The 27,730-nt window shown below is 40.4% G+C and overlaps 1 protein-coding gene across 1 annotated transcript in view; it reads right to left on the bottom strand.

Moving 5' to 3' along the window:
* Positions 1-27,730, bottom strand: part of UVRAG (UV radiation resistance associated) — a 162,906-nt gene that overhangs the window by 24,815 nt on the left and 110,361 nt on the right. The window contains exon 14 of the mRNA XM_045021498.1: positions 8,657-8,748. Within this exon, the coding sequence (XP_044877433.1) occupies positions 8,657-8,748 (92 nt within the window). The remainder of the gene's footprint in view (positions 1-8,656; positions 8,749-27,730) is intronic.

Below are 27,730 nucleotides of genomic sequence, written 5' to 3' on the forward strand. Positions count from 1 at the left end.
AACACTGAGATGGCTGCGAGGTGTACCCTGATGGATGATCCGGCTAGGCCTTGCCGCTTCAGATCCAGTAGATAGTCTAGGATGAATGGTAGGGATACGTGACTGCGATAGCACCAGCATGATAACTTTTCCATTTGGCCAGGTAGGTGGCGCTAGTGGAAGGTTTCCTGTTCCCAAGTAGCACCTCCCTCACCGATTCCGTGCATTGGAGCTCCCTTGCATTTAACCATGAAGCTTCCAGGCTGTGAGATGGACGTCCAGGCGAAGCAGGCGGCCGTGGTCCTGTGTAATCAGATCAGAGAGGAGTGGCAGTGCGATCAGGGTGCCCACTGACAGCTCCAGAAGTGTGGTGTACCAATGTTGGCGTGGCCACACAGGAGTCAGCAGAATTACCTTTGCCTTGTCCCTGCGGATCTTGAGGAGAATGTTGTGGATGAGTGGTATTGGAGGGAAGGCATACAGTAGACGGTTCTCCCAGTGCATCGTGAACACATTCGCGATAGATCCCAGACTGTGCTTTTGGAAGGAGCAAAAACGTTGGACACTTCCTAATGCTCCTGGTGGCAAATAGGTCTACCTGGGGAAACTCCCACCTTTGGAAGATAGAATGTTGACCGGGGATGTTGACCGGTGCCGGGGTGCCACACTGTGCTGCCATGCCAGGGATCTTCAGTACCAAGGATCTCTACCACCAGAGTACTTCCTTGGTACTGATTCGCAGACTGATGCTGGGGTGCTCTGCACCGAGCCTGGGCCCGGGACTTGGCGGTTGGGTGCCGCTGGATGGGGTGTGGGTTCCATTAATCGCTGCTTCAAACGGAAGTCACGTTCCTTTCTAGTCCTGGGCTTGAAAGCCTTGTAGATCTTACAGCGCTAGGACTGATGTGCCTCCCCAAGACACCTCAGGCATGAGTCATGAGGGTCGCTATTGGGCATAGGCTTCTTGCATACACCGCAAAATTTAAATCCTTGGACTTGAGGCGTGCCCCAGTGCCCAAGGCGGGGTGAGGGGAGAACGACCGACTCACCAAGACTACCCTAACTACTGAACAAAAAACTGTGTAGAAGTAAGTAATAGCTAAGGGAACACTTGCAGGCAAGTGAAACTGTTCCAATGCCGCCACAGATGGTAAGAAATAACTGAAGGGTGGGGAGGGGGGGTGTCGGATCGGCGGGGTCATATATTGAGCACCAGGAGGGCGCCACTCCAATGGGCTCCCTGGCCGACCCGACAGGAGCAGCTAAGGGAAAAAGTTTCCAACTGTGTATGCAGAGGACGCACACCTGATTGGAACTGATGTGAACAATCACTCGAAGAATTATTAATTTACAAATGGATTAGCTGAACTGATACGTTGCCTTAAAAGTGGCATTTTAAAAATGAACCTGATCCATACTAAAATTCAATTCTTTTTTAGTTTGTGATTTTCCCCCCCCCCCTGGGTCCTGGGCCTTCTTTCCATAGGAAACAGCTGGAAAGAAAGAGCACTAAAGAGGAGTTATTGATGCCACATTATCAGAAAAACACTGCCATTAATGCAGGTCACTATTGCATCAGTTAACAGTTGTGTAAATTCAACCAAAAGAATAAGATCCTTGAAAAATGATCCCATTAAAAGAGAAACTAAAATCAACATGAATACTGAAGATGTTTACAAGAATAAGTTTGTGGTATAGATGAAAGTCTAAAATTCAGTAAGACTTGTCTACATCGTTGTAAACATTAAAGAACAGCAAGTGAACAAGAAAAAGGAGAGGACGCAGAAGTGCAAACAAATTGGTAACTAAGAAAACCAAGAAAGACTCTCTCAGCTGCTCCCAATCTCATGTTGAGAGTTGAGAGACACCTGGAAAAGCCTTGACAGTTACCCTATGCAACAGACATGGGATATGTCTATCAAGTCAGCCTATCACTTGATAGGTCAGCCTATCAAGTGACTTACCAGCAATAGCCTGCAAATCTCCATTTTAACAGCTGTGTTGTATGTGCGCTTTATATCGAGAGCCAGATATTTTCCAAACACACACTGGGTATTTGACCTCATGTGAATAAGTGCACAACAGCAAGTGCCTGACTTTGAAAATCTAGTCCATAATTTCTCCCTTGAGCTATGCTTCCTGAAAAGAACCATTTCCATTTATTTTATAAGGAAGTACTAAGAAGTATTGTTTAGAATCATTAGCCCTAAAAAAGAATGACTATGCATGCAAGTCTTAGAGGTGAGAAGGAAATGAGGCATAGATATTCACTGGGGTAATTTGATACCCCCAGAGAACCATGCCTAATATTCATATATGTTTTGAAATATCACCTAGCCAAAAAATGTATTTTGTCTTGCTAATGACCATACATCACTCTAAGGAAATACCTGTCTGTATAAAGACAATGTCCCTAAAGGATAATGCAGGCTTGCATCACTAGTACTTCAAAAGCCTACTATGTATAAAAAGGGAGGAAAAGGGTATCTAGTACTATATTTATATGAGTAAATTTACACCTGTTTGATAATAGTCCCAAACACATTACCTCATCCCTGCTCAACCAAGATTGAAAATTTTGATCTTGTCTACACTATTACTAAATTGTTTAAAACCTTACAGCAATCATGCCAGACCCCTCTCTTTCCACAGATCTAGCGTGCCCAGTGGTAGACAACCCTGGATCATATTAGCACTGACATAACAGAGATACATACTATATAAATAACCAAGATATGTTTTCCTCCTTTCTGTGACTTGTTAGGAGGTCAGAGCTAGCAAAGGGAGAAAGCTTTAGGCTGTGAGCCAATTTCACGGCTGATCTAACACTGCTGAAATCTGTTGAGTTACACCAGGGATTAATTTGGACCTCAGAGATGATAAAGTAGAATTTCAATATTCTGATTTAGTGCCACTCTAGCAATGCTTTTGATTGTATTCATCTCGATGCTTATTCCCATTTATGAAGTTTATTATGACTTTTCTATTTCTGTATTTTTCTTCTCTATTGCCAACATTCTCTTTCAACCCTAACTAAAATTACATTTGGAGACTAATATAGGTCCGTTACTGATTCATGTTTTTGAAGAATTAAAGTATAATACTCTGGTCAGTTAGGGGAGACAAAAAGAGGGTGGTAATGACCTAATTACTGGCCTGGAAGAGCTGGATCTTTCTTTCCACAAAATGGCATATCAGGGCTGCCAGGGGGCCACTGTGCACAGAGAGAACCAATGACTTACAAGGTATCAAGTGCTTTTTTTTTAAAAAAAGGTTCTGGTTGCTATATTGTCTATTTTATTCTGGAAGGTTCCTGAAATGTAACAGAGATCAAGATACATCTTAAGGCTGAGAAATAAGACAAAACTCTATATGTAAGTACCAAAATAGCCTCACCACTGCCAGCACCAGCTTTCAGACTCAAGCCTCTCCCCATTTGCTACAGGATTTTATTATTACCATCAAAAACTTTGCTCTATGATGCTACTCCGTCTCCCACAACCCCATGTTTGACTCTTAACACATTTTTTTTTTTTAAACCACACACAAGTGTACACAGTGGATTGTACTGTTCTATACTTCCACTAGGATTTTTACTATTATTCATTTGATGTGGAAGGTGCTCAGATACTACAGTGATGGGCAGCAACACATCTCCTGATACATCCGGGTTATTAAAATCAAAAGAAAATTAATGCGTCAGTAAGCTGTACCACTTTCCATCAAATGCAAAGAAAAAAGGATGCTTTTAAATAGCACTTGTTCTGAATGGTCTGTTTAGAGCCATGCAACAGACCCAGAAATGTTACGGTTATGACAATCACAGTGCTAATGGGTTAGTGTTCCTATGAAAACACTGGCTTCCTTTAGAAAGGACTGGAATGAAGAACTCATATATACTACTAGTCTTACTTTGCTGAAATGGAAACTTTCAGAGTAAGGTAACTTGTTGGGTTCACTGGAGCAGTGAAGGAGCCTGCATTTAATCAACTCAGAGCACCACCATGTGTCCCTATAGCAAAAGAAAAGTCAGCGAGGGTAAGAAGTGATTTATGAAAGTAACAATGCATGGAAAAACCTGCTTAATGTAAGAGGCTTGTATAACATATGTACTTTATACTCCCGATGCCTCTATACGATCTTTAAATCTACCGAGAAAAGTAATTAAATTCATACAACATGGCTGACCGCTTAGCAACATGAACTATGTGGAGCACAATTCACCTGTTCTCCATGGGCTGCGCTGGCTTCTGATTTGCTTTATAATTCTGTTCAAGGTGGTGACCAATCTAAAACCATATATAATTTGAGTCTTTGGTTCTTTAGAGAATACCTCTCTCTTCTTAGGCCTGGTCTACACTAGGGTGGGGGGGTCGAACTAAGGTACGCGACTTCAGCTACTGAACTACCTTAGTTCGAAGTACTCACCCGTCCAGACGCCGCAGGATCGAAGTCTGCGGCTCCCCCGTCGACTCCGTCACTGCCTTTCGCGGTGGTGGAGTTCCGGAATCGATGGGAGCGCGTTCGGCGTTTGAACTACCGCGTCTAGATTAGACGCGATAGTTCGAACGCTGAGAAGTCGAACGCTACGCGTCGACCCGGCAGGTAAGTATAGACCTGCCCTTAGACACTAAGATCATATAAGAGTGGCCATACTGGGTCATACCAAAGGTGCATCCAGCCTAGTATCCTGTCTTCCGACAGTGGCCAATGCCAGGTGCCCCAGAGGGAATGAACAGAACAGGTAGTCATCTAGTGATACATCCCGTTGCCCATTCCCAGCTTCTGGCAGACAGACGGTAGGGACATCATCCCTGCCCATCTTGCCTAATAGCTATTGATAGACCTAACCTCCATAAACTTATCTAGTTTTCTTTAACTCGGTTATACTTTTGGCCTTCACAGCATCCCCTGGAACAAGTTCCACAGGTTGACTGTGCACTGCCTGAAGAAGTGATACAATAAAGGAGTTACAAAGTACATAAACAAATTTTAAATTCCTATGGAGATTTTATTATCCACCTACTTTCTTCTTCTTCACCTTGTCCCATCAGTCAGGGTCAGCAAGTCTTTTTAGTCTCCTAGCACACTTGTCAAATGTGTCTTCAAAGACAACCACCTTCATCATGTCCTCCTTCAGCATCTCGAACCACCTTTTTCTAGGTCTTCCTTGGGTTTTGTCCCATGACTACTAGCTCTTTACTATAGTCAACATATCATCATTTCACATGACCCAGACATAAGAATGGCCATATCGGGTCAGAACAATGGTCTAGCCTAGGAACCTGTCTTCCAACAGTGGCCAGTGCCAGATGCTTCAGAGGGAATGAACAGAACAGAGCAATTATCAAGGGATCCATCCAGTTGTCCAGCCCTAGCTTCTGGTAGTCAGAGGTTTAAAGACACCCAGAGCACAGGGTTGTGGTCCTGACCATCCTGCCTAATAGCCATCTCAGGTGATATTCCCTCAACTTTTCCATAATAGGGGTTACCTGCATCATGGCTTATACCATTTCATTGCATAGTCCATCAGCTCTAGTCTTACCCAGTATCCATCTATGCATTCTCATTATGTCAGTGTGACGTAGTAGTTCTCTCTATTTCTCACTGGTTGGCATTCAGAACCTTATGTCATGACTAGTCTAATCATGATCATACACATTCTGCTCTTTAGTTTACTTGGTATATTCTTATTGCAGAAAATTCCCATCAACTCTCTCCATTTATGTTAAGTGCTATTTCTGCGGGCTCCTAAACCTGCAGCCACATTTCCATCACTACTCAACACCGAAGCAGGATATTTAAATTGTTGCACAGACTACCCCATACCATCTTGTTTTACTGGATTCTTATTGCCCTCTCAATGAAGCATGACATATATTCCATCTTTTGCCTGATTCATAAGCCATTTTCTTCAAATATACCCTGTGATGCTGTTTAAGAAAGGTGACCATTTATATCACTGTTAGGCATAAGGCAGGCTCTGTCCCGAGGCAGAAATGTAGCAGCCTGCCTATCTATGTTCCTTCATTGCAATGAAGCAAGCAGCTGTTTTGCCAGGGTTGGAAATGCAATCAGCCAGTGCTATCCCTTAAATTGCCTGGAGGTTCATTTTATAGCAGATAACAGGAATTGGATTGAAACAAAATTCAGTCAGTTTTTGCTTGAGAAAGGAAACGGTATCGAAGAGTAAGTGTCTGCTTTGTGCATTCCTACAAAAAACTGTTTCAATTTTAGAATAACACACTTCTTGATATAAAAAAACATGGTTAATAGTGCTACTGATAGTTAATTGATCTCATTATCTGAGGAAAAAATGTAGCAGCCTGCTTACATAGTAACATTGCTAATGTTCCTATTAGTTAGTTAACTGTTCCCATTCTCAGTCAATTCCCCCAGGAGCATAAAACCTGTAAAAGTTAAGACTTCTTTACATTGCCAGAGTGATGTAAAGGAGCCTTATTATAAATGACAGTAAGGGAGTCCTCAGCTAAGATGATTATGTGCTCTCTCACTTTTTTTCTGTGCCAAAGTGGCACAATGGGGTTAGATTACAGGTCAGGATTTATTTTACTTACCCACTAAAATAAAAGATTTTGAAGGCAAATAAAACATTTATCAAGCAGTCAATATAATGTCAAAAAATCAGAACGAAGCACTTTCTGAAGTACCTAGCCAAGTCCTTTTGAAGTTACCAAAAGGATATTCGTTCTTTTGTACAACGTGAATGGCCTTCACATCATGCATCAAAAAAAGCTACACCAGTTTCTTGTGCTCAAGAATTCCCTACAAAACTGCATGCGGATGGGGACAAATTATTTTGCACATCCTGCAGTGTTGTTCTCAGTCATGACCGATGGTCTGTAATAGTGGATCATTTTACATAAAAAACCAAACCTTTAGAAAAATATGCAGAATTTCCAGAATTTTAAATATTGTGCACAGAATTTTTATATTTTGATGTAGAATTTATTTTTTTGGAGCAGAATTCCCCCAGGAGTAAACCAGTCACACAGCCCTCCATGGTTCTAGGTTCTTTTCTAGTTCATATTTATCTTCATAACATGTCATCAGTGAAAACCTTGCTCCATGGAGCTTCTCCCCTAACGTCTTACATCAAGGCGTCCTGACAAATCACAAACAGTAATGGGTTTAAAGCTGATTCTTGATGCAGACATACCCTCACAGCGAATGACTCACTGTAGCCACAGCTGCTTCTCACTAGTGTTGTGCTACCCTCATATGTGTCCATGATAGTCTGAACATGTCTCCAGCAGATAGCATGACTGCAGGCACCACAATAACAATTCTCTAGAAACTGTCATAAGTCTGCTCTAAATTCAAAACCACTAAGTGCAATTCCTTGAGTTTCTCCCTATACTTCTTCTACAATATTCAGGTGCAAACACTGCATCCACTGACAACATTCCTGGCATAAACCCAAATTGGTTGTCAGTTCCTTGATGCTCCAGTTCCTCATGAAATCTTTCCTCGATAATTCTTTCCAGCCATTTCATTGTGTGACTCGTTAACTTGATGGGTCAGTAATTGCTACATTCTTGCATGTTTCCTTTACGCTTGAATGTAGAGACCAATGTGCTCTTCCCCTACTCATCAGGCATTTTTCCAGTTGAAAAAGTTAATCACCACCACTCCCTCACGGCCTAATGCTTTAATGCGTCAAATGGCAAACTGTCAGGTCCTGCTGCTTTCCCACATTCAAGTCTCCACCATGGTAATAGGTCTTGTGAGGCTTCCCCTCAATGGTTTCTTCACATTTTTCTTCACTGAGCAGTTACTCATAAAAGCATTGCCACGTCCTAATGATCCCACCATCCTACACTAGTACTCTTCCATTTTCATCTTTGACCCACTTTACAGCTCAAGTCCTCTGTGCTTCTTTGCCTAATCTTGGCTAATCTATATATTTATTTTCCCCCTTCCTTGTTTAGTAGTCTTGCATATAAGGCTTTAAATGCCTGACCCTTACTTTCCACAACCACTCTTTTTGCTGTTTTCTTTACCAGCTTGTATTCTTTGTAACTTTCCACTGTTCTTTCTGTCATTACTTAAACCCTTTTCTCTCCTTCTTTACTGCTTCCTATACATAGTTGGCACCATCACATTTCCAAGCCATGAAATTACCCTCCTTTTGTTGGCCACAAGCAGGTTGTGCCCTTTCTGTAGCATTTGGATATTTTCCCCCAAACATCATGGTCAGTCATTGTCCAATCTCCATGGAACCTCTTCCTTAAATCTCAGACTGACTTCCCTATCCACAAGCCTCCACCATTTTAGCCTTTGTTCTGCAGCTCATTTTGTTCCCCCAGTAGCCTTTTCACCCTTAAGTCCATTACAAGCAATCTATGCTGCTCCACAATCTTAGCTCCTGGTATCACTTTACAGTCTCTGACTTTTTTTTAATCTCTTCTTGTCAGAAAATAATTGATCGGGAACCTGTTGGCAATGCTCTTGTATGTAATTAAATGGTCCTCCCTCTTTACAATGTATGTATTGGCAACAATCAGGCCATGGGCTCTGGCTGACCCTAAGATATCCTCACCAGCTTCATTTTTGGTTCCAAAGCCTCATTTTCCTGTGACAATCACCGTAGCCTTCACTGTGTTCTCCCTACTTTTGTATTACTTAAGTTAATTGGTGAAACAGAGGCACTTACCATCTGACCATTAGCCCATGCTCCATGAAGTTTTTCAGGTTAGGAAGAGTTTGCCTTAGGTCTGGAGTACCCAATCCATGTTGATATCTAAGCTACAAAGAAAGAATTGTTAGAATTAGTAGGGCCTGCTGAGCACTAGACTGTGTTTCAAAGGTGGGGGAATAAAAAGCAGCATAACTAATTTACTAGCTTTGCAAATTAGAACTGAAGGATAACCAATCAATTCAAAATGGGGAAAAGGAAGAATTGTAAATATGCACTTCTTTAGTTAGGAATATTTTAAACGTAAACTGAATCCCCATAATAATGGGTTAAAAAACCCTCGCTGACTTGGATAAAATAATCAGTTCATCTGATCATTAATCCTTGTTACATAACTACTTTGTTTCATGCATACAGCATGAATATGCTCTCCTTGTAAAATAGGCTGATGAAACATGGGCCGGAGCTTATATTTTAGTACTGCATTCTTACATTCATAGCTTTAAAAAAAGCAGATTGAGAATACCCATGTGTAAACAAACTATTAAAATAATTCTATGCTAAATAGTATGAGATATAATTTTAGTATAGTATCAGAGGGGTAGCCATGTTTGTCGCTTTTTACAGATCCAGACTAAGAGTCCTGTGGCACCTTATAGACTAACAGAAGTATTGGAGCATAAGCTTTCATGGGTGAATACCACACATGCGTCCGACGAAGTGGGTATTCACCCACGAAAGCTTGTGCCCCAATACTTCTGTTAGTCTATAAGGTGCCACAGGACTCTGTCAATTTTAGTATAGTGTGTTAGTTAACTCTGTAGATAATTCCCCCACACGTGCCACTTAAATGAGCCCCTGTGATCTATTTATAAACAACAAAATTAGGTAAGGCTATATTGTGTCTATTTCACTGCAGCTGCACTACCTACTAGTTCTGTCAATCTTGGCATCAAATAGAGATACATTATAGCACAATGTAGTTGTAAGGTCTTTGAAGTAATAAAAAAGGGGGGGGAAGTGTGTTTCCTGATAACTCACCTAAAGATTACTTGATTAAATTATAACTCACATGTGTGTGTGCACTGTTTCTTATCAAATTGTGAAATGCTTCAATCCTCTATCTCTGATAAATGATAAACTGAAGCACACACTTAATTCAGATAGCATAATGTCAGTGACCAGAAAATATTAACTATCCACTTGGAAAATTATTAGTGGTCCTGAAACTAAAAAACAGGGCCTTTGGATTATGAAAGACCATTAGGATCTTAATCAAGTTTGCATTTGTAGAAACTACCTTCAGTAATACAAATTAAGTTGAGCAGTTCATTTGTTAATGCACATTCAACAGTTGCCAGTGGGGAAGCGGGGGGGAAGGAGGGGGAGTTTGACAGGCTGCAAGTATATTTTAAGACAATGAACTCTGAGTGGACCATGCTGGATAAATCTAAATATGTAACCTACATGCCATAATCCAATTAAACTACCACCTGGGTATATGGTCTTGAACAGTTTCTATCAGAAGAAAAAAATCTGTCTCACTTCATAACACACTAAATGCCTTTTATTACACAATAGATAAAATATTTTTAAACTCACACTGTTACATATTTGTGCTTATTAAACTGTTACACACAACTCTGCATTGCGTTTGCTATAGCAGTTTCCAAGTTCATGCCCAATATTTGTTCCTACATTCTAAACCTTCAGGGAGGCTTCTGGAGTCAAATTTATCCTCCTGCCCTGGATTATACTAGGAAAGACAGCCCTAAAATTAAACTGTTAGAACACAATCTGTTGGAATAAGCCAGTCTCGGTTTGATAAATGATGTTTACATTTAATGAACATTGCCATAAGTAGGGTTCATAGTCATATTAAAAAAAACCTGAATTTCTGAGAAATAACTGCTTCGCACCTGCACATAGGCACTGATTCAGTAAGGTATTTTGAAGTCAAAGAGATTCCTCACACATTTAAATAAAATATCATCTTGTTGAATTGGGGCATAAATGATTATATCTTGGAAAACAATGGAGATGGAGTATGCACAAATCAGCAAATAATTCTTGATAGTTTTCTTTTTAAAAAATATCAATTTTCTTTTTTAAATCTTGAATCTGAGAATTATTTCTATTGTCATCTGGGTTTAAGGAGAAAAAAATTGCTTTGGAAAAAATAATTCCCAAGTACTGGATTGTGTGACTGGAGGCCACTTATTGCAGAGTTTATTATTTCCATATGGACATAAATTTATGTACTATGGTGGGCTGTGATGCATACCTTCCACTCCAGTGACAGAACCTGGATTAAAACAACCATACAATGTAAATTACCAAATGATCCACACTCTCCTGGTAGGATTATACTAGATTTGGCTAAACAAAGGACTAGCCTGGAGCAAAGGAAAATATTAAACAAAAAAAAACTCTAATGACATTACATATGTCATTACCGGTACTATCACAGCCAAATGTTTGCAAAATAGGCAATTTTTTTAAGTCATTCTTAAATTCTAAGGTTTCATGACATAAAAAAGGACATGATTAAGGGATTTTTCCCTTTAAGGCAGGCATGCACTCATTTTGAATAGTCAGGATCAGAAGACTGTAGATAAGAAAGACTCTCCAGTATTAAATATGGACAATAGCACTGTTTCTAACTCCATTTTATATTGTCAAATTAATCCATAAATGCCATTGAACAGTTTTCCAGTTGGGCCCATGTTAAAACTTTGGTCTTTTCTTGAGCAGATATGCTGTAATGCAAACTCCATGCAGGATTAATATCTGCCATACTACAGCAGAGAGCCTTAGCAAGACATCTGATGGAGCAAATTTCATTATTTCTAGTGTAGTTCAATATGTAGACTCTTTTACCCTTTAGATATTTATGGTTAATATTGCACAAGAGTAACTGAAGTTATATCTAGCAAGTATCACTATACTTGTGGACTTTCAATGCTACTTAAAATTTCTTTAATTAGGAATACCATCAGAAGTATCGCTTGCATAATTGCTTTTACCACCTTTGCAGAAGATATGTGATGACCACTTGGCTGCTTTGAAATTACGGTACTTATTAGAATCATGTTATTTCTTTGTATCAACATACATAAATTCTGTCAGTGGTTTAGGGGTATTAAAAATATAAATTAACATTTGTGACCTACAAGAATAGTAGGCATCATTTGCTGATTTTTTAAAACCAATTTGAACTTGTTGGACCCATACATTGTAACAAAATTTGATACATGGTCAGTTCTTTATCTTCAGGAAATGGTACACTGCTTGAAATAAGCATGCAGCAGAAAACAGGTCTTGCTAGACCGAGTCTTCCTTTCCAGTCCGTCTGAAGATTAATTCATTGTCTTTGAAATGTGTTAAGGTAAATATGAAGTATAGCTGTTAAATATTATTTTGGCTACTTTAGGTTTTGTGATAACTCAAACATTTAACTCCTGGCAGGAATTCTTCTAGATGTCATTAGTTATTTAAAAAGTTGGCCTCAGTGAAGGATTCAGTGCCTCCCTTTATATTCCAAAATATACCAGAACAATTGGTGGTGGTGTTTTTTTTGTTTGTTTTTTTAAATAAATCCCCCTTCCTGTAGATTTCCTCTTGCAGTTTTTACAAACTCTTAATTTGCATGTGGCCCAGTATGCAAACAGGCCTACACTGTGAGGCATACACAAATGGCTAGACAGGGATAGGTGTCTTACCTCCTGCCTGAACGCGACATTTCCAAGAAACGTCACCTCCTGCCCTAACTCTAACACCTAATTTTCAGTATAGATACATAACTCCTTAAATCCAAGGACAAAGGACATACAAGAGGAAATAAAGAGGAAAAATCTAACAAACATCTTAGATGTCTGTATAGTACAGCAAGAACTATGGGGAATAAATGGGAAGAACTAGAAATGGTCTGAAATAAACAGAATGCAATTCAATAAAAGGACAAATGCACAGTACCACACTTAGGAAGGAATAATCAATTGCACAAATACAAAATGGAAATGGCTGCCTAGAAGGAAGTACCGCAAAAAAAGATTGGGGGGGGGGGTTATAGTGGATCAAAAACAAAATATCAGTCAACAATGTAATACTTAAAAAAAAAAAAGCAAACTTCATTCTGGGATATATTGGCAGCTGCATTCTGAACAAGACAGACAGACATTCCTCCACTCTACTCAGAACTGATTAGGCCTCAGCTGAAGTGTTGTGTCCAGTTCTGGGCACCACACTTTGGGAAAGATGGACAAATTGGAGAAAGTCCAGAGGAGAGCAACAAAAATTATTAAAGAGCTAGAAAACACGACCTATGAGGAAAGATTGAAAAACTAGGTTTGTTTACTCTGGATAAGAGAAGACTGAGGGGGGACAACAGTCTTCAAGAACATAAAAGGTTGTTCTAAAGGGGAGGGTGATAAATTGTTCCCCTTGACCACTGAAAATAGGAGAAGTAGTAATGGTCTTTAATTGCTGCAAGGGTGATTTAGGTTGCACATTAGGAAAAGCTTATTAACTGTCAGGGCATTTAAGCACTAGAAAAACGTTATCTCGGGAGGCTGTTGAATGTCCATCATTGGAGGTTTTTAAGAACAGGTTAGACAAACACCTATAAGTCTAGAGAATACTTAGTCCTGCCTTCGTGCAGGGGACTGCACTAGGTGGCCTACTGAGGTCCCTTCCAGTCCTGCATTTCTATGATTTAAGATTATCTGTACAAATATCTGATTATGAGGACCAGTGGGCTACTAGCTCTTCATAGCAACCTCACATGCCACCCTTTGTTGAACTATTATGTATATGTCTGACAAAGGATCCTTGTATAACCCTGTGCCCTCTGCCAGTTGGGACCAAGGAGTCTCTGGGTTACACCAACTTTTATGCATAAACTACACAAAATCCATCTCCTGTACTCTTGGCTAGATTGCAACAGAATGAGGGGTAATATCTGTTTTTTCTAAAGGAAAGCAATTAAGTTAGTAAGGAAAGGAACTAAACTTCAGTTGTGAACCAACAACCCAGCATGTTGCAAAGAGGCAGTGATGGAGGTACTGTTTTTTCAGAGGAGATAAAAAAAAATATAGTCTTAATCACTTGTGGCAATTTAAGATCTATAGTCCTTCACAAGAGTAGGAGTGATATTTAGAGGGTCCTGGGAATTACCAATCTGCCTAAATTTCTTTTATAGTTTGTGACTTAATGGAGGAAGGTTCTTTTTGAAGGTTAAGGAAAGTTCTGGTGTTGTGTGACAAGTCATGTGACAATGCAAGTAAACCTAAAGATTTGATACAGAATAAAAAATTAATAAAAATAGGTAAACAAATATATAGTACTTTACAGCTGCAGAGAAATGTGCAACCATTAACTAAATCAAACTTCAAGCAGAGAGCAAGTAAAGCGATGATAAAATCCACAGAACTAGGGTACATTTTCATGCAACTTATCTAAGCAATAAAAAGAAATGCAAACGTATAACCTGTAAGTCAGAATTTAGTTTCCCAGGGTCTTCAGGATTTTATACAAAAATTTTACTCTTAACATTTTCCTAACAAAATCAAGAATCAAAAAGTGACTAATTAAAAACAGATGCTTGTGAACGCCCCATGTTTTTCTAAAGAAATGAGCTTTCTGCTTTACCTGCTATGTCAGTAAATAAGGGCTTTGCTTGGCCAGCAGGGGACGAGAACTTGCTACTAAAGTACTCACCACTAGTTTCGCTGAAATGTTTAAATCTAGAAATCCAAGTGCCTTAGGCCTTGTCTACACTAGCAAAGGCTTGCCAGCACAGCTATACCAGCAAACCACTTTTGTTGGCATAGCTTATACCAGTTCCCCAAACAAAGTAAGCAATACCAACAAAATTTTTGCCAATATAACTACATCTACAGTAGAAAATTTGCCAGTACATTAATGTCACTTAGGGAGCTGATTATTTTTATGACTTTATTAAACCACCAAGTTTCTAGAGTAAAACAGGCCTTAGTTTCTTGGTCTCTCCCAAATAACCAGAATCTAAGCCATTTAAGGTTTTGTGAGGTGTTGGCAGGTCTTTAAGGCCCTTGAATCCTTAGGATTTTGTTTTCATTTTAATCTTAATATTCAAAGGTATGCAAGTAGTGATGCTGATGACTGCCTGTTTCTGGGGTCAGATTTACTACAGTGTACAGGGCCAGCACAAGTGGCATAGACCCTTAATTCCTATTTAAGTGCTTTTTGCAATGGGCTGAATTCCACCCACTGATATTCCTCTTATGGTATTTGCTGCCTCTTAGTTTAGAAGATTTTAAGTTCAAAGCTGAAGTACAAATTTAAGGGTGTTCATTTGGTAAAGGAACAAAAAGATCACTAATCTTTCCTGAAGCTTGATCAAGTCTCTCTAAACTCTTTTTAATTCCAAATTAAACACCACTACCATATACTTGACTAAATACTTGTGAATGGTGCAGCAAGCTGAAATGGACAGAAGTGTCCTACATCATAACCCATGCGGAGTACAATGACCCAGAAGTGTTCTCTGTTGCTATGCAACACACAAAGAAGAATAGCAATAAAATTAATACACGATTGCTTTGCTGCACTTCAGACTAAGATGAAAATGGTCTTTGGTATAGAACCTGATCCACAGAAACACAGAACTACACCAGAGCTGAGAGTTCCAGATGAAGCTACTTGCTAAGCCGTTTCCATAGACTACTGCTCGCTCTTGATATGCTTTATTGTAGTATCAACTTCTGTTAGGGGGATTAAAACTGAATGGGGTATGGCTCCAATCGAGCTAAAGGGCCAGCAACAAAAAAATTCTTCCCCATCTCCCAAATTTTCAGAGATCTTCTGTCAAATTACATCCATGACACTTCTTTTTAGGTATGTTTCCTTGTATCAAAGGGCTGTTTTCCATTCCCCATGGAAAACTACATTATCTGTTTCTGTATGGACATCTTTAGGCAATTACACAGAAAAGTGCTTTAAATGTTGCAACTAGTACAAGGTGATAACTACACGTACATAAAACAAGACTACAGCTAGTCACAGGGATAGTCAGAAAAAAAGGCTTTTATAACAGCAAAAAAAATTAAATTGAATTCCCACCCCTTCAGCTGAAGAAGTAGAGCCATTAGTTACGTCACTACATATTTAGTCTTATTTCCCAACTCTGTCTTCCCCTTATTAATGCAATTTAATGAGGTTCTTCCTCACAACGTGCCACAACCCAGCCTCAAATACTGAAAAAAAACTGAAACCCAATGTAAAAACCTCACTGAAAATAAAAACACAGCACTGCCATTCAAAAAAACCCCAAATGAGAGGTTAAATGTTTTCAGAAATTAAGTTAACGAGACCCTAAAATACAAGCAGGCCATGCAATTGGAGTTTTAAAGAGGATACATATGGAGATAGTGGCTGGTAGGTCCAAAGAAAGCATCAAGGAAGGCAAAAAGATAGAGCAGGAGAAGGCGGGAAGGGGAGCAATGAAGTGTGAGGCATTGGAAAAGGGAAGGGAAGGAAGAAGACACAAACAGTAGGGATGGGTGAATTTGCACAGTCCTGACAGCTGTCTTGAACTTCCAGTTATCAAAGATTTTGCTACCATCAAAAGTTGCCCATTCCAACAGGGCTTCCCTCTTAACGTTATATTTTGACAAGAAGGAGTAGAAAATGGCTGTTTTACAATGCAGGGTAAATTTATCCCCTCCATGACCCCCCTGGGGGGGGCACGCCCCACAATTTGGGGACCACTGCAGCAGATGTTCCATCTCCTAAATTCTACCACTTAAAATTTATAAACTATAACCCTAGCCAAGATAAGGGCCCACTGTGCTAGGTACTACGTGTACACAGTGAAACAGACCCACCCCTGAAGATCCCTAGCTCTCAAATCCCTCCTTAAAAACTCCCCTGATTCCATGTCCCTTGTCTTACACCAAACTGACCTGTCGCTGACATTTTCCATCAGTTCTTCTGGCACAGACGGTGTCTTTATACAAAGCTTTTATAATTGCAATCATCTTACCTGGCTGATAACTCTTTAGAGCTCTGATAGGTAAATGGCTTACCAGAGTAGAACAGCAAGACAGTAACATCTGACTACTCATTGCAGGCTTACACTTTTATAAGCATCCACTGCATATTACATAGTTTTCCTCTTCTGTATTCTGAATTTACATTGTGATAAGCTAATACAACGTAAAGACTCAATCTTGGAATCCACAGAAGGTCTCCATAAAGAAATGGAAATACCAAGACTGACTGGCTAGAAGAATTAGACTTTTGAACTGCTTGTATTATACAGAGGACACTGCTACTTTTGAAAAAACGGGTACACAGAATGAAAAAAGTGTGCAGGAAGCTGAGACAGTTTCAATATATTAGAACATTAGAATGATAAAAGCCGGATGATTAGTAAGATATTATAGAAAATACTAATTAAGTTCAGCGGGAAGTATGTAGTGGCTGGGTTAGTACATACTTTGAGAGTTCAGTTGATTGCTGCCATTCTATATTTATCTGTTCATTGTTTCTTGAAATTTTATTTATTGTTTTAGGTCCCCCTGCGGTATACTAATTTGTACTCTTTATTCTAGGATGTGTGGAAACGTTTCTCCAAACAGACAGGACAGCTAGATTCACATTACCACCTGGCTTAAATGTCTTTTACTGTGCAAAGCCACAATTTAGACTGAAATCTTGCAGCTTTTTTTTCCTAATCTGTAAGCAGAGTAGACACGTTTAGATACTAAACAAGTGTCAGAGTTAAAGTTTATCGATTAACATATGCAGCACTCTCCCCTATAACAGTATATCTTGATTTTAAAGAGCGTTGTTGGTTCTCTGGGCATGTTAACTTAAGTATTAATAGACTTATACCAGTAATTGCACTTACATAGCTCAATTGTAGTTCTCAACTATGTTCAGATAAATGATGATCTGAATCTCTTGTTGGTACACACAAATTGGAGAAAATAAACATATGCTCCACACATTTAAAAATGTGAAAGCTGAGAAATAGAGGCACAAAATGTTCTCTGAATGAATTCTATAGAATTGGTTAGAAGCCAGCCATTGATAAGGGTTTCTGATACAATAAATATTGGGATATAAATAAATAAATGAATTAATAAAAATGGTAGAGTTAATTGTTTTACAAGATCCTGGATCCCTTTTCTTAGTATGAAAGAGAGTTGGCCACGACTTGGATGACTAAGCAATGCAATAATCAAAATAGGAAGTGTTATAATGCCTGCTGCTATATAAACAACCTTGGGGAATCAATGAAATTATGCCTGTTGCTATATAAACAGTCCTCTGTGTTTATACCTTTTGGGGGGAAATTATAAAACTTCAGATTATTTGCTCACTAGCGTGTTGCCTGCCTATATTTTATGAGAGAGAGACAAGGTGGGTGAGGTAATATCTTTTATTGGACCAACTTCTGTTGGTAAAAGAGAAGTCTTCAAGCTACACAGAGATCTTCAAGTCTGTTCTAACTGAGAAAAATACAAGTTTGAGTAAAAAAAACCCACCATGAAAACCCATCCCTGGTATGCTTTTAGAAAGGACAGAACCAGAAAGACAAGAGGCGTGGAAACAAATCAAGGATTGCCTCCATTTCTGTGGCAGTTCCTTGAACACTGAATAAACTGCATGTACATAAAACTATTTCCCCTCTTTATAAAAAAAAATTGTGTTTGGATCTTAAGGTAACAGCCCTACCTCTCCATATCAACTGGATTTGACTACTGTGAATCTCTCTGAAAGCCACCTTGACATGCAGGTTTTTGATCTGCAATTTTTTAATTGTGAATTTCGCGCTCATAAGACAGGCACTTGATTGACAGCCCTGGAGACGAAAGTCCTCCATTGATCCAGAGAGCAAGGTACAGTAGTACCAACACTAGCACAGGATTCCTCATGCTGGCTGCTGGTGTTCCTACCACTGACCTGGAACAACCACCCAAAAGCATTCCATCAGAACTCTGAAAGAACAGTAGTGAATACGGCATACAACAATCAAAGCAGCAAAGTTTGATACTGTTTTATTTACAGAACAGTTTGTTGCTGTAATTGACCTAATTCAGTTTCTCTAACAATGAGGCTTGAATTCTTTGTTTTCTTTAGAATGCACTGATAGCCTGTGAAAGGTGCCCAGTTGTCAGCTCTAGAGACGGAAGTTTTTAAAGTGTACAGAAAGGGAAATAGGTACCGCAAATTTCCCCGTATTGCCTCACCTGGTATGTAACAAATAGAGGCCAAGAGGTAGTTCAATAACTGGTCTCTTTACTGAGATTGTCAAGGTTCGAATTGGGGACAACTGTGGCTGGTGGTTTCTGTATCTCCTCCTCCCATTTAGAATTCAGTTCATGGTCCATCTGAATGTCAGGGGAGATCAATGTACAAAACTGATCTGACTGAGAAACCAAACTACAATATCCTTACTGGTATATTTGGACCAACTGAGATCCCCTTTTGCTTTGTTTTACTTACTTCAAATTTTGTATAAGCCTTCAATGTGTGCCCTACAATTTTATTTCACTGCTTTTGTACAGTCTATATGGCTGCAGCTTAAGTGACCAACAACCTTTTAAACTGTTTTTCTTGGTATCCTTTTTACCTAAGAGATTATGATTTTACTATTCACTTGTAGCAGCAATAAAAATAATTTTTTGGGAGAAAATGTACTCTGCATAGAAAGGGGAAAGTTTGGCTTTATCTTCCAACAGCAAAACTACACTAAAGCCAAATTTAGCTAATCTACAGACTATAATACACAAACAATTGATGGTTGTTCCCCATCTTTCAATAAAATCTTTAACACTAGACCATTGCGGAAATCTCATATTACTAAGCATTTGTATTTTGTAAAAATAATTAAAGTACATTTGCTGATCCATTATGATAAGTCAGCAAATTAAAACCACAATTGTCAAAGTAACTGAACAAAGCTAATAGTGACGCACTTGTTTAATCTCTAATTTGTAAATTTCAGTGACCTGCAATGGTTTCCCAGATAGTAACGGAAATATGATTCTACAATTCTTAAAACTGAAATTGAGAAAAGCTGATATTTAATACTGGATTTTGCTTTCACTGCAATATTGTTTAGTGGAGACTGCCCATAGGTATTAAGTAAATAAAGTTATGGGAAATAAGAGTATGTGTTTGCGTGCATGCACAACACTGTATACTTAACCATTTATATGAGCCAAAAACTGCATTTCCTCTTGGACCCACAGACTTAGATACTGGTGAAATCTTCCATGAAAGTAAACACAATACCCCTCCAGAGAGGTAGGCTATATTAGTGTTCACAGTTTGAATTTATTTGGTATCCTAATAAGGATATGGGAAACAATTGTGAATGAAAGATTGAGGGGGAAAGGCCACTTATGTAAGTGAAGTATTCCTATAAACCTTGCTGGTTAGTAGATCTCTTATAAAAACAGTGATGAAGTACAGAGTCAGGGGCCCCACAGAGGTGTCTCATACTCCATGATTATTTTTCACAGCATAAATTTAAAAAAGCAATTAGAATATAGTGCAGTTACCAGCTTAAAAAAATGCCAAAAAACACCTCAAAATGCACAGAATTTTGACGCTTTTTTTTATATTGTTATCCCACAGTTTTGCTTAAGTTATAGCCCCAAAGTTGATGCCTTAGTACTTTTTAAACGCCTCAGTATCATGAAGTTATATTTAGTGGATTCCAAGACATGGGCACATTTGTTTCCTATGATCTCATTCATTGTGAACTTTTACATTACAGTAACCATTACATCAAGGATTGAAAGAGGGTCAAAAGCCCAAGGAGAAAAGTAAGTCATTACAAATTAAACAAGATTTTTGTTTGGATACATAATCTAATTTCCCTTATGTGATTAGGTTTACATTAATAATTTAACACTGAAAAAGGAAATTTTGGAGAACATGACCACCACCAAACATCACTCTTTGCAATTTTGTGCTAAGCTAAACCACGGGCCTCTTTCACTTGCTTTCTTTGCTAACTACTATAGATTATACTTCATTGCTTGGTTCGACACGTTGATCCACAGGTGGCAGTGTGCAAACACTTTTACCCACTTTACACATGCTTCTACTCACTCTTCCCACATTTATCAATTACCAGAGAAATTTGTTGTTTAAACAAGTATTTGTCAATGCATAAACTATAATGGTTAATTTCCCCTTGGTTATATACAATATATTTGTATTTGATGGTCCAATATAAATAAAGTTTGTTATTTCAGTAACTACCGCATGATCACCGGTTCTAGTTTAGACCATTTTCTTCCTAGTCCAATGGGAACTGTCATGCTGAATAAGAACATAAGAACGGCAATGTTGGGTCAGAGCAATGATCCATCTCACCCATTCGCCTGTCTTCCAACCATGGTTGGTCCCAGATGCTACAGAGGGAAGGAACACAACAGGAACATTTATCGAGTGATCCATCCTCTGTCATCGACTCTCAGCTTCTGGCACTCAGATTTAGAGACACCCAGAGCATGATCCCTGACCAACTTGGCTAGTAACTATCGATAGACATGTTCATGGAGGGTTGGTCCAATTCTTTTTTGAACTCAGTTATACTTTTGGCCTTCACAACATCCTCTGGCAACAAGTTCCATGGGTTGATTGTGCATTGCCTGAAGAAATACTTCCTTATAGTTGTTTCAAATCTGCTGCCTATTACTTTCATTGGATGATCCCCTGGTTCTTGTGTTGTGAAGTGGTAAATAACACTTCCTTAATCATGTTCTCTCCATCATTCATGATTTTATACACCTCTATCATCTCCCCCGTTAGTCACTTAAGGTACAGGGGGCTTCGGAGCAGAGTCCAGTATGGAAGAAAATACAGGAAAGCCAAACAGTATCAGAAGCAGAGTAATGAGTTATAGCTTAGTGTTTGGTGTAATATATATATATATATATATAGACACCAAAGTAGAAACTTTACAGATTTCAATAATGGGCACTTTTTTTTCAGGAAGGACATAGAAGTGGCAATGGACCTTGTAGAATGAGTGTTGTCCTATCCAGATAGAAGGCTGGGGCTCGCCTAACGTCAAGGGTGTGTTGCAGTGCCTCCTGGTTATCTCGATGTGGTTTGGAGTGGAAGACAGGCAGGTGAATGGGCTGATTGATATGGAAATTCATGGTGGCTAAGTCCATAAATGGCTATTAGCCAGGATGGGTAAGAATGGTGTCCCTAGCCTCTGTTCGTCAGAGGATGGAGATGGATGGCAGGAGAGAGATCACTTGATCACTGCCTGTTAGGTTCACTCCCTCTGGGGCACCTGGCATTGGCCACTGTCGGTAGACAGATACTGGGCTAGATGGACCTTTGGTCTGACCCGGTACGGCCTTTCTTATGTTCTTATGTTCCTTTGACAAGGTCCCTCACCAAAGGCTCTTACGTAAATTAAGCTGTCATGGGATAAAAGGGAAGGTCCTTTCATGGATTGAGAACTGGTTAAAGGACAGGGAACAAAGGGTAGGAATTAACGGTAAATTCTCAGAATGGAGAGGGGTAACTAGTGGTGTTCCCCAAGGGTCAGTCCTCGGACCAATCCTATTCAATTTATTCATAAATGATCTGGAGAAAGGGGTAAACAGTGAGGTGGCAAAGTTTGCAGATGATACTAAACTACTCAAGATAGTTAAGACCAAAGCAGATTGTGAAGAACTTCAAAAAGATCTCACAAAACTAAGTGATTGGGCAACAAAATGGCAAATTAAATTTAATGTGGATAAATGTAAAGTAATGCACATTGGAAAAAATAACCCCAACTATACATACAACATGATGGGGGCTAATTTAGCTACAACGAGTCAGAAAAAAGATCTTGGCGTCATCGTGGATAATTCTCTGAAGATGTCCACGCAGTGTGCAGAGGCGGTCAAAAAAGCAAACAGGATGTTAGGAATCATTAAAAAGGGGATAGAGAATAAGACTGAGAATATATTATTGCCCTTATATAAATCCATGGTACGCCCACATCTCGAATACTGTGTACAGATGTGGTCTCCTCACCTCAAAAAAGATATTCTAGCACTAGAAAAGGTTCAGAAAAGGCAACTAAAATGATTAAGGGTTTAGAGAGGGTCCCATACGAGGAAAGATTAAAGAGGCTAGGACTCTTCAGCTTGGAAAAGAGAAGACTAAGGGGGGACATGATAGAGGTATATAAAATCATGAGTGATGTTGAGAAAGTGGATAAGGAAAAGTTATTTACTTATTCCCATAATACAAGAACTAGGGGTCACCAAATGAAGTCTGACTTGCATCTGAAGAAGTGGGTATTCACCCACAATAGCTCATGCTGCAAAACGTCTGTTAGTCTATAAGGTGCCACAGGATTCTTTGCTGCTTTTACAGATCCAGACTAACACGGCTATCCCTCTGACAAATGAAATAGGCAGCAGGTTTAAAACAAATAAAAGGAAGTAGTTCTTCACGCAGCGCACAGTCAACTTGTGGAACTCCTTACCTGAGGAGGTTGTGAAGGCTAGGACTATAACAATGTTTAAAAGGGGACTGGATAAATTCATGGTGGCTAAGTCCATAAATGGCTATTAGCCAGGATGGGTAAGAATGGTGTCCCTAGCCTCTGTTCGTCAGAGGATGGAGATGGATGGCAGGAGAGAGATCACTTGATCATTGCCTGTTAGGTTCACTCTCTCTGGGGCACCTGGCATTGGCCACTGTCGGTAGATAGATACTGGGCTAGATGGACCTTTGGTCTGATCCAGTACAGCCTTTCTTATGTTCTTATGTTAACTCTGAAGAAACCTGAGCTTAGAAGTTGGGGTGGGGCCATAGTGTGACCTTGTCCTTAAAAATACTGTGAGGAGGGGTATGCCATCAGGGACCCCTATTCCTCCAACCCATCATGCAATGTGATGGTTATCAGGAATGCAGTCTTTTGACAAATGGAGCAGTGAACAGGTAGCCATTGGTTCAAACGGTGGTTTTGTGAGGCAGCTTAGAACCAGATTGAGGTCTCATACCAGAATAGGGTGCTGACCTAGCAAAAAGATTTCCAAACTCTGAGGAATCTTGTTGTGGTTGGGTGGGCAAAGATGGAATAACCCTGTATTTAGGAAGGTTGTATGTGTGGAAAGCCGTGACGGCTGCTAGGTGGACTCTTCTGGAGCTCAATAGTCCCAAGGTTTTCCAGAGTTATCAGTTTAGTTCCTATGTCTAGAAGCAACGAGGTAATCGGTGAAACCTGCCTGAGGTCACACTACCTGACAAACCTCATCCATTTTTGAGAAGACGTGTAGCAAATAGATTGTTTCCTGTGTAATAGTACTCTTTTTAAGTCTTCTGAGCAGGCAGTCTCTAATATTGTGACCCATGACTAACCATGCTTTGAGATGAAGTACTGGGAGATTGGGGTGGAAAAATCTTCCTGCCTTCCTGGGAGAGGGGAGTGATGATGAGTAAATCAGAGACCAAATGGGCAGCAGCATCAGGTAAGGAAAAACAGATTTGCCTGGGCCAGGTCAGAAGTATTAGGATGACTCTGGCTTGGTCTCTTTATTTTGAGCATACCTTTGGCTATTAGGGGAGTCAGTGAGCATGCATATAGGAGAATTGACAACTAGTGAAGGTGAAAGGCATCCCCCCGAGAATTGGTGATCCTGTCCGTCAGCTGAACAGAAGTGAGTAAATTTCCAGTTTAAGTCTTTGGTGAATAAGTCTGAAGGGTGCTCCACTGACTAAATGTGGTGTAATATGGTGGGGTTTATCTCCTACTCATGATCTTTGAAGAAGTGCCTGCTGAGTGCATCTGTAGTCACATTCTCAGCCCTTGAGGGATAGGCCACTGTGGTGGTGATCTGGTTGTATATTACTCCTGGGGGAATTCTGCACTATTGTGCATGTGCATAATTAATGAGCATCGCAGATTTATATTTTTTTGCACAGAAATAAGCTTCTGCAGTTCCACCTTTCCCCACCAGAGGGCATTGTGGTGATAGAACAAAGCAGCAGCTCCCTGCCAGTGAGGGAAGAGAGCCTGCAGTGCCTTCTTCACAGCCGGCCAGGTCAGGAGACAAGGGCTACGGGGAGACAGTGTGGGGTGCTGGGACCAGACATGGGCTCATAAGGGCTAGTGGGGGAGGACAGACTGGGGCAGGGGCTGAATGGGAGTGGAGGCACATGGCAACAGGGGGAAGGAGGTGCAGAGAGACATGGGGACAGGGGAGGGGGCACAGGGACACAGAGGGTGGCTGGGTAGAGGTACAGAGACATGGGGATGGGGAAGGAGTACAGGGATACAAGGGGATGGGGTGGGGGGGACACATGTAGACAGGGGCTACAAGGACACATGGGGGTGCAGGAACACGTGGGGACAGGGGCAGATGTGCCTGACTGAATGGGAGAGGCTAGGGGTCAGCCAGGATCTGCGGAGGGGGGGGGGGAAGCTCCCCACCCCCACAAAAAACCTGTTCCATACCTTTTCCCACCATACCTGACAACTCTCCAACTTCACACTCACGCTCCTTCCCAGCAATTTACTTCCCTCTCTCTCAGCTCTTCTGTTACCCCGACTCCCTCACGGCTTGGCTTCTGAGGGGTGTGAAAAATACAGTTCTGTATTGTAGTTTAAATGAATGATTACTCAGTACTGTATTAATATGTCTAGTAAGGAATCCATTTGTCAAAAAAGATTTCCTGAATCTTGTGTTGTCTGTATAGTTTCAGACATACTTGCTGACAAGTTTTGAAATAAATTATCAAAAAATAATTGAAACTCGTATGATTATATTGTGTTATTTTGACAAATAAAATATGCAGAATTTTAATTTTTTTGGCGCAGAATTCCACCAGGAGTAGCATATGCACCAATTCCAAAGCTTGAGAACCTCAGCACATAGAGAGGGGGCTCTTGCTCCTCTTTGGCGACTGCTGTAAAACATGGATGATATATTGTCTATCATGATCTTTGTGTGTTTAACCCTAATTAGTGATCGGAAATGGATACTGGTGTATCCGACTGCTCTGAGCTCCAGGAGGTTGATGTGTAGTATGGCCTCTTGCAGCATCTACTTGCCCTGGGTCATTTGAATGTCTAGTTGTGCTCCCCACCCTAGCAAAGAGGTGTGCTTCCATATGACGACTGCTGGGAAAGAATATGCAAATGGAATTCCTGTGCACATGTTGTAATGGTCTTTCCACCAGTTGATAGTTTGTTTTACGGAGGTAGGTACGAAAAGCAGAATATTTAAACTGTCTGCATGGTGAATAAACCCTTCTGAGCCACCCTTGAAGGCAACGCATTTGGCGCCTTGCATGTTCTGTAATGAAGGTGGCAGCTGCCATGTGCCCCAAGAACTGAAGACATTCTTGACTGTAGTTTGGGGGCTCAGCTGAGTTGCATTGGCTATATTGGAAAGGGCCCCAAATCTGTGCAGAGGAAGGTAGGCTCTTGTTGTCACTGAATTGAGGTGCGTCCCTATGAATTCTAAGTTTTGGCTGGGTCAAAGTGGATTTGTGGCTATTCAATTGCAGGTCCAATTTGAGGAAGAGACCTATGGCCTCAGAGGTTGCTTGAGACGTCAGTTCCAGGAGAGCAGCCTTTCAGCAGCTAATCATCCAGGTATGGGAATACTAAAATACCTTTCCTTCGGAGTTGCGCTGCTACTACTGATGACTTTTGAGAAGAACTTCAGAGTAGACTACAGGCTGAAGGGTATTGAAAGTGGTCCTGGCTGACAGTGAAAGGTAAATCATTTGTGGGATGAGTGGACAGCAATATGGAAATACACATCTTCAAGGTCCAGGGCTGAAAAACAATCCCTTTGCTCTAGTAACAGAATTATCACTGCAAGTGTCACCATTTAAAATCTTTGTGCCTTCACACAGGTATTGAGTAGTCTCAAGTCTAGGATGAGCCTCCAACTTCCACTCTTTTGGTACCAGAAAGTACCTTGAATAAAATCCCTTCCCTCTATGTTGCCTGGAGACTGGTTCTATAGCTCCCAAATGTAAGCGATAGTATATCTTGATGAAACAAGCTCTTGTGAGAGGGGTCTCCGAAGACGGGATTCATTAGTGGAAATGTAGTAAAAGGGATGGTCTCCCAGGCACGTCTGAAGTGGTGAGGACAGTCACCAAAGGGAGAAATCTTCAACTGTGCGGAGGCACCAGTCTAAGTATGGCAAATTTGAGCCCTTGATGAACCTGTCAAAATTGCAGCTTGGAGATGGACAAGTGAGAGGCGGGAGGTTGAGAATTGGATGGTTTCCTTTTCTGGAATATCAGCCTCTTTTCAGAGGTTGTATGAACCACACCAAAGGTAAGGAATTGAGCAGGGTGAGATTTCTGGGCCATCTGGGATTGTTGAGCTCTCTCTTGTAGGTGTGTGTGTAAATGCCAAGAGAATATAAGGAAGGTCTTGAGTCCTTTAAGGTTAGCACAGACAAGTCTCTCCTATCTGCGAACAACTGAGACCCATCAAATGGAAGATCCTCTACTGTATTCTGGACCTTTTTGGGAAGCCAGAGAATTAGGGCCAGGATGCTCTTATCACTACCGCTGCAGCGATTGAATGGGTGGCAGTATCAGTGGCATCAAGGGACGCTTGCAGGGCTGTTCTGGCAAGTAGATGGCCCTCTGCAATAACTGCCCAGAACTGTTCCTTGTCCTCTGTTGGTAGGTGATCAACAAAAGAATTCAGCTTGGGATAACCGACATGATTGTACTTTGCCATTAATGCCTGACAGAATTACCAATTGAGTCGTAAGAAGGCAGAGAAGTAATATTTCCCAAGGGAAAATCATGCCTGACTAACCTAATTGCCTTCTATGAGGAGATAGCTGGCTCTGTGGAGGAGGGGAAAGCAGTGGATGTGTTATTCCTTGATTTTAGCAAAGCTTTTGATACGGTCTCCCACAGTATTCTTGCTGGCAAGTTAAAGAAGTATGCGCTGGATGAATGAACTATAAAGGTGGGTAGAAAGCTGTCTAGATCATCAGGCTCAACAGGTAGTGATCAGTGGCTCCATGTCTAGTTGGCAGCCGGTATCAAGCGGAGTGCCCCAAGGGTCGATCCTGGGGTCGGTTTTGTTCA

Source organism: Mauremys mutica, chromosome 1 (genome assembly GCF_020497125.1).
Source record: "Mauremys mutica isolate MM-2020 ecotype Southern chromosome 1, ASM2049712v1, whole genome shotgun sequence".
Classification (NCBI taxonomy): Eukaryota; Metazoa; Chordata; order Testudines; family Geoemydidae; genus Mauremys; species Mauremys mutica.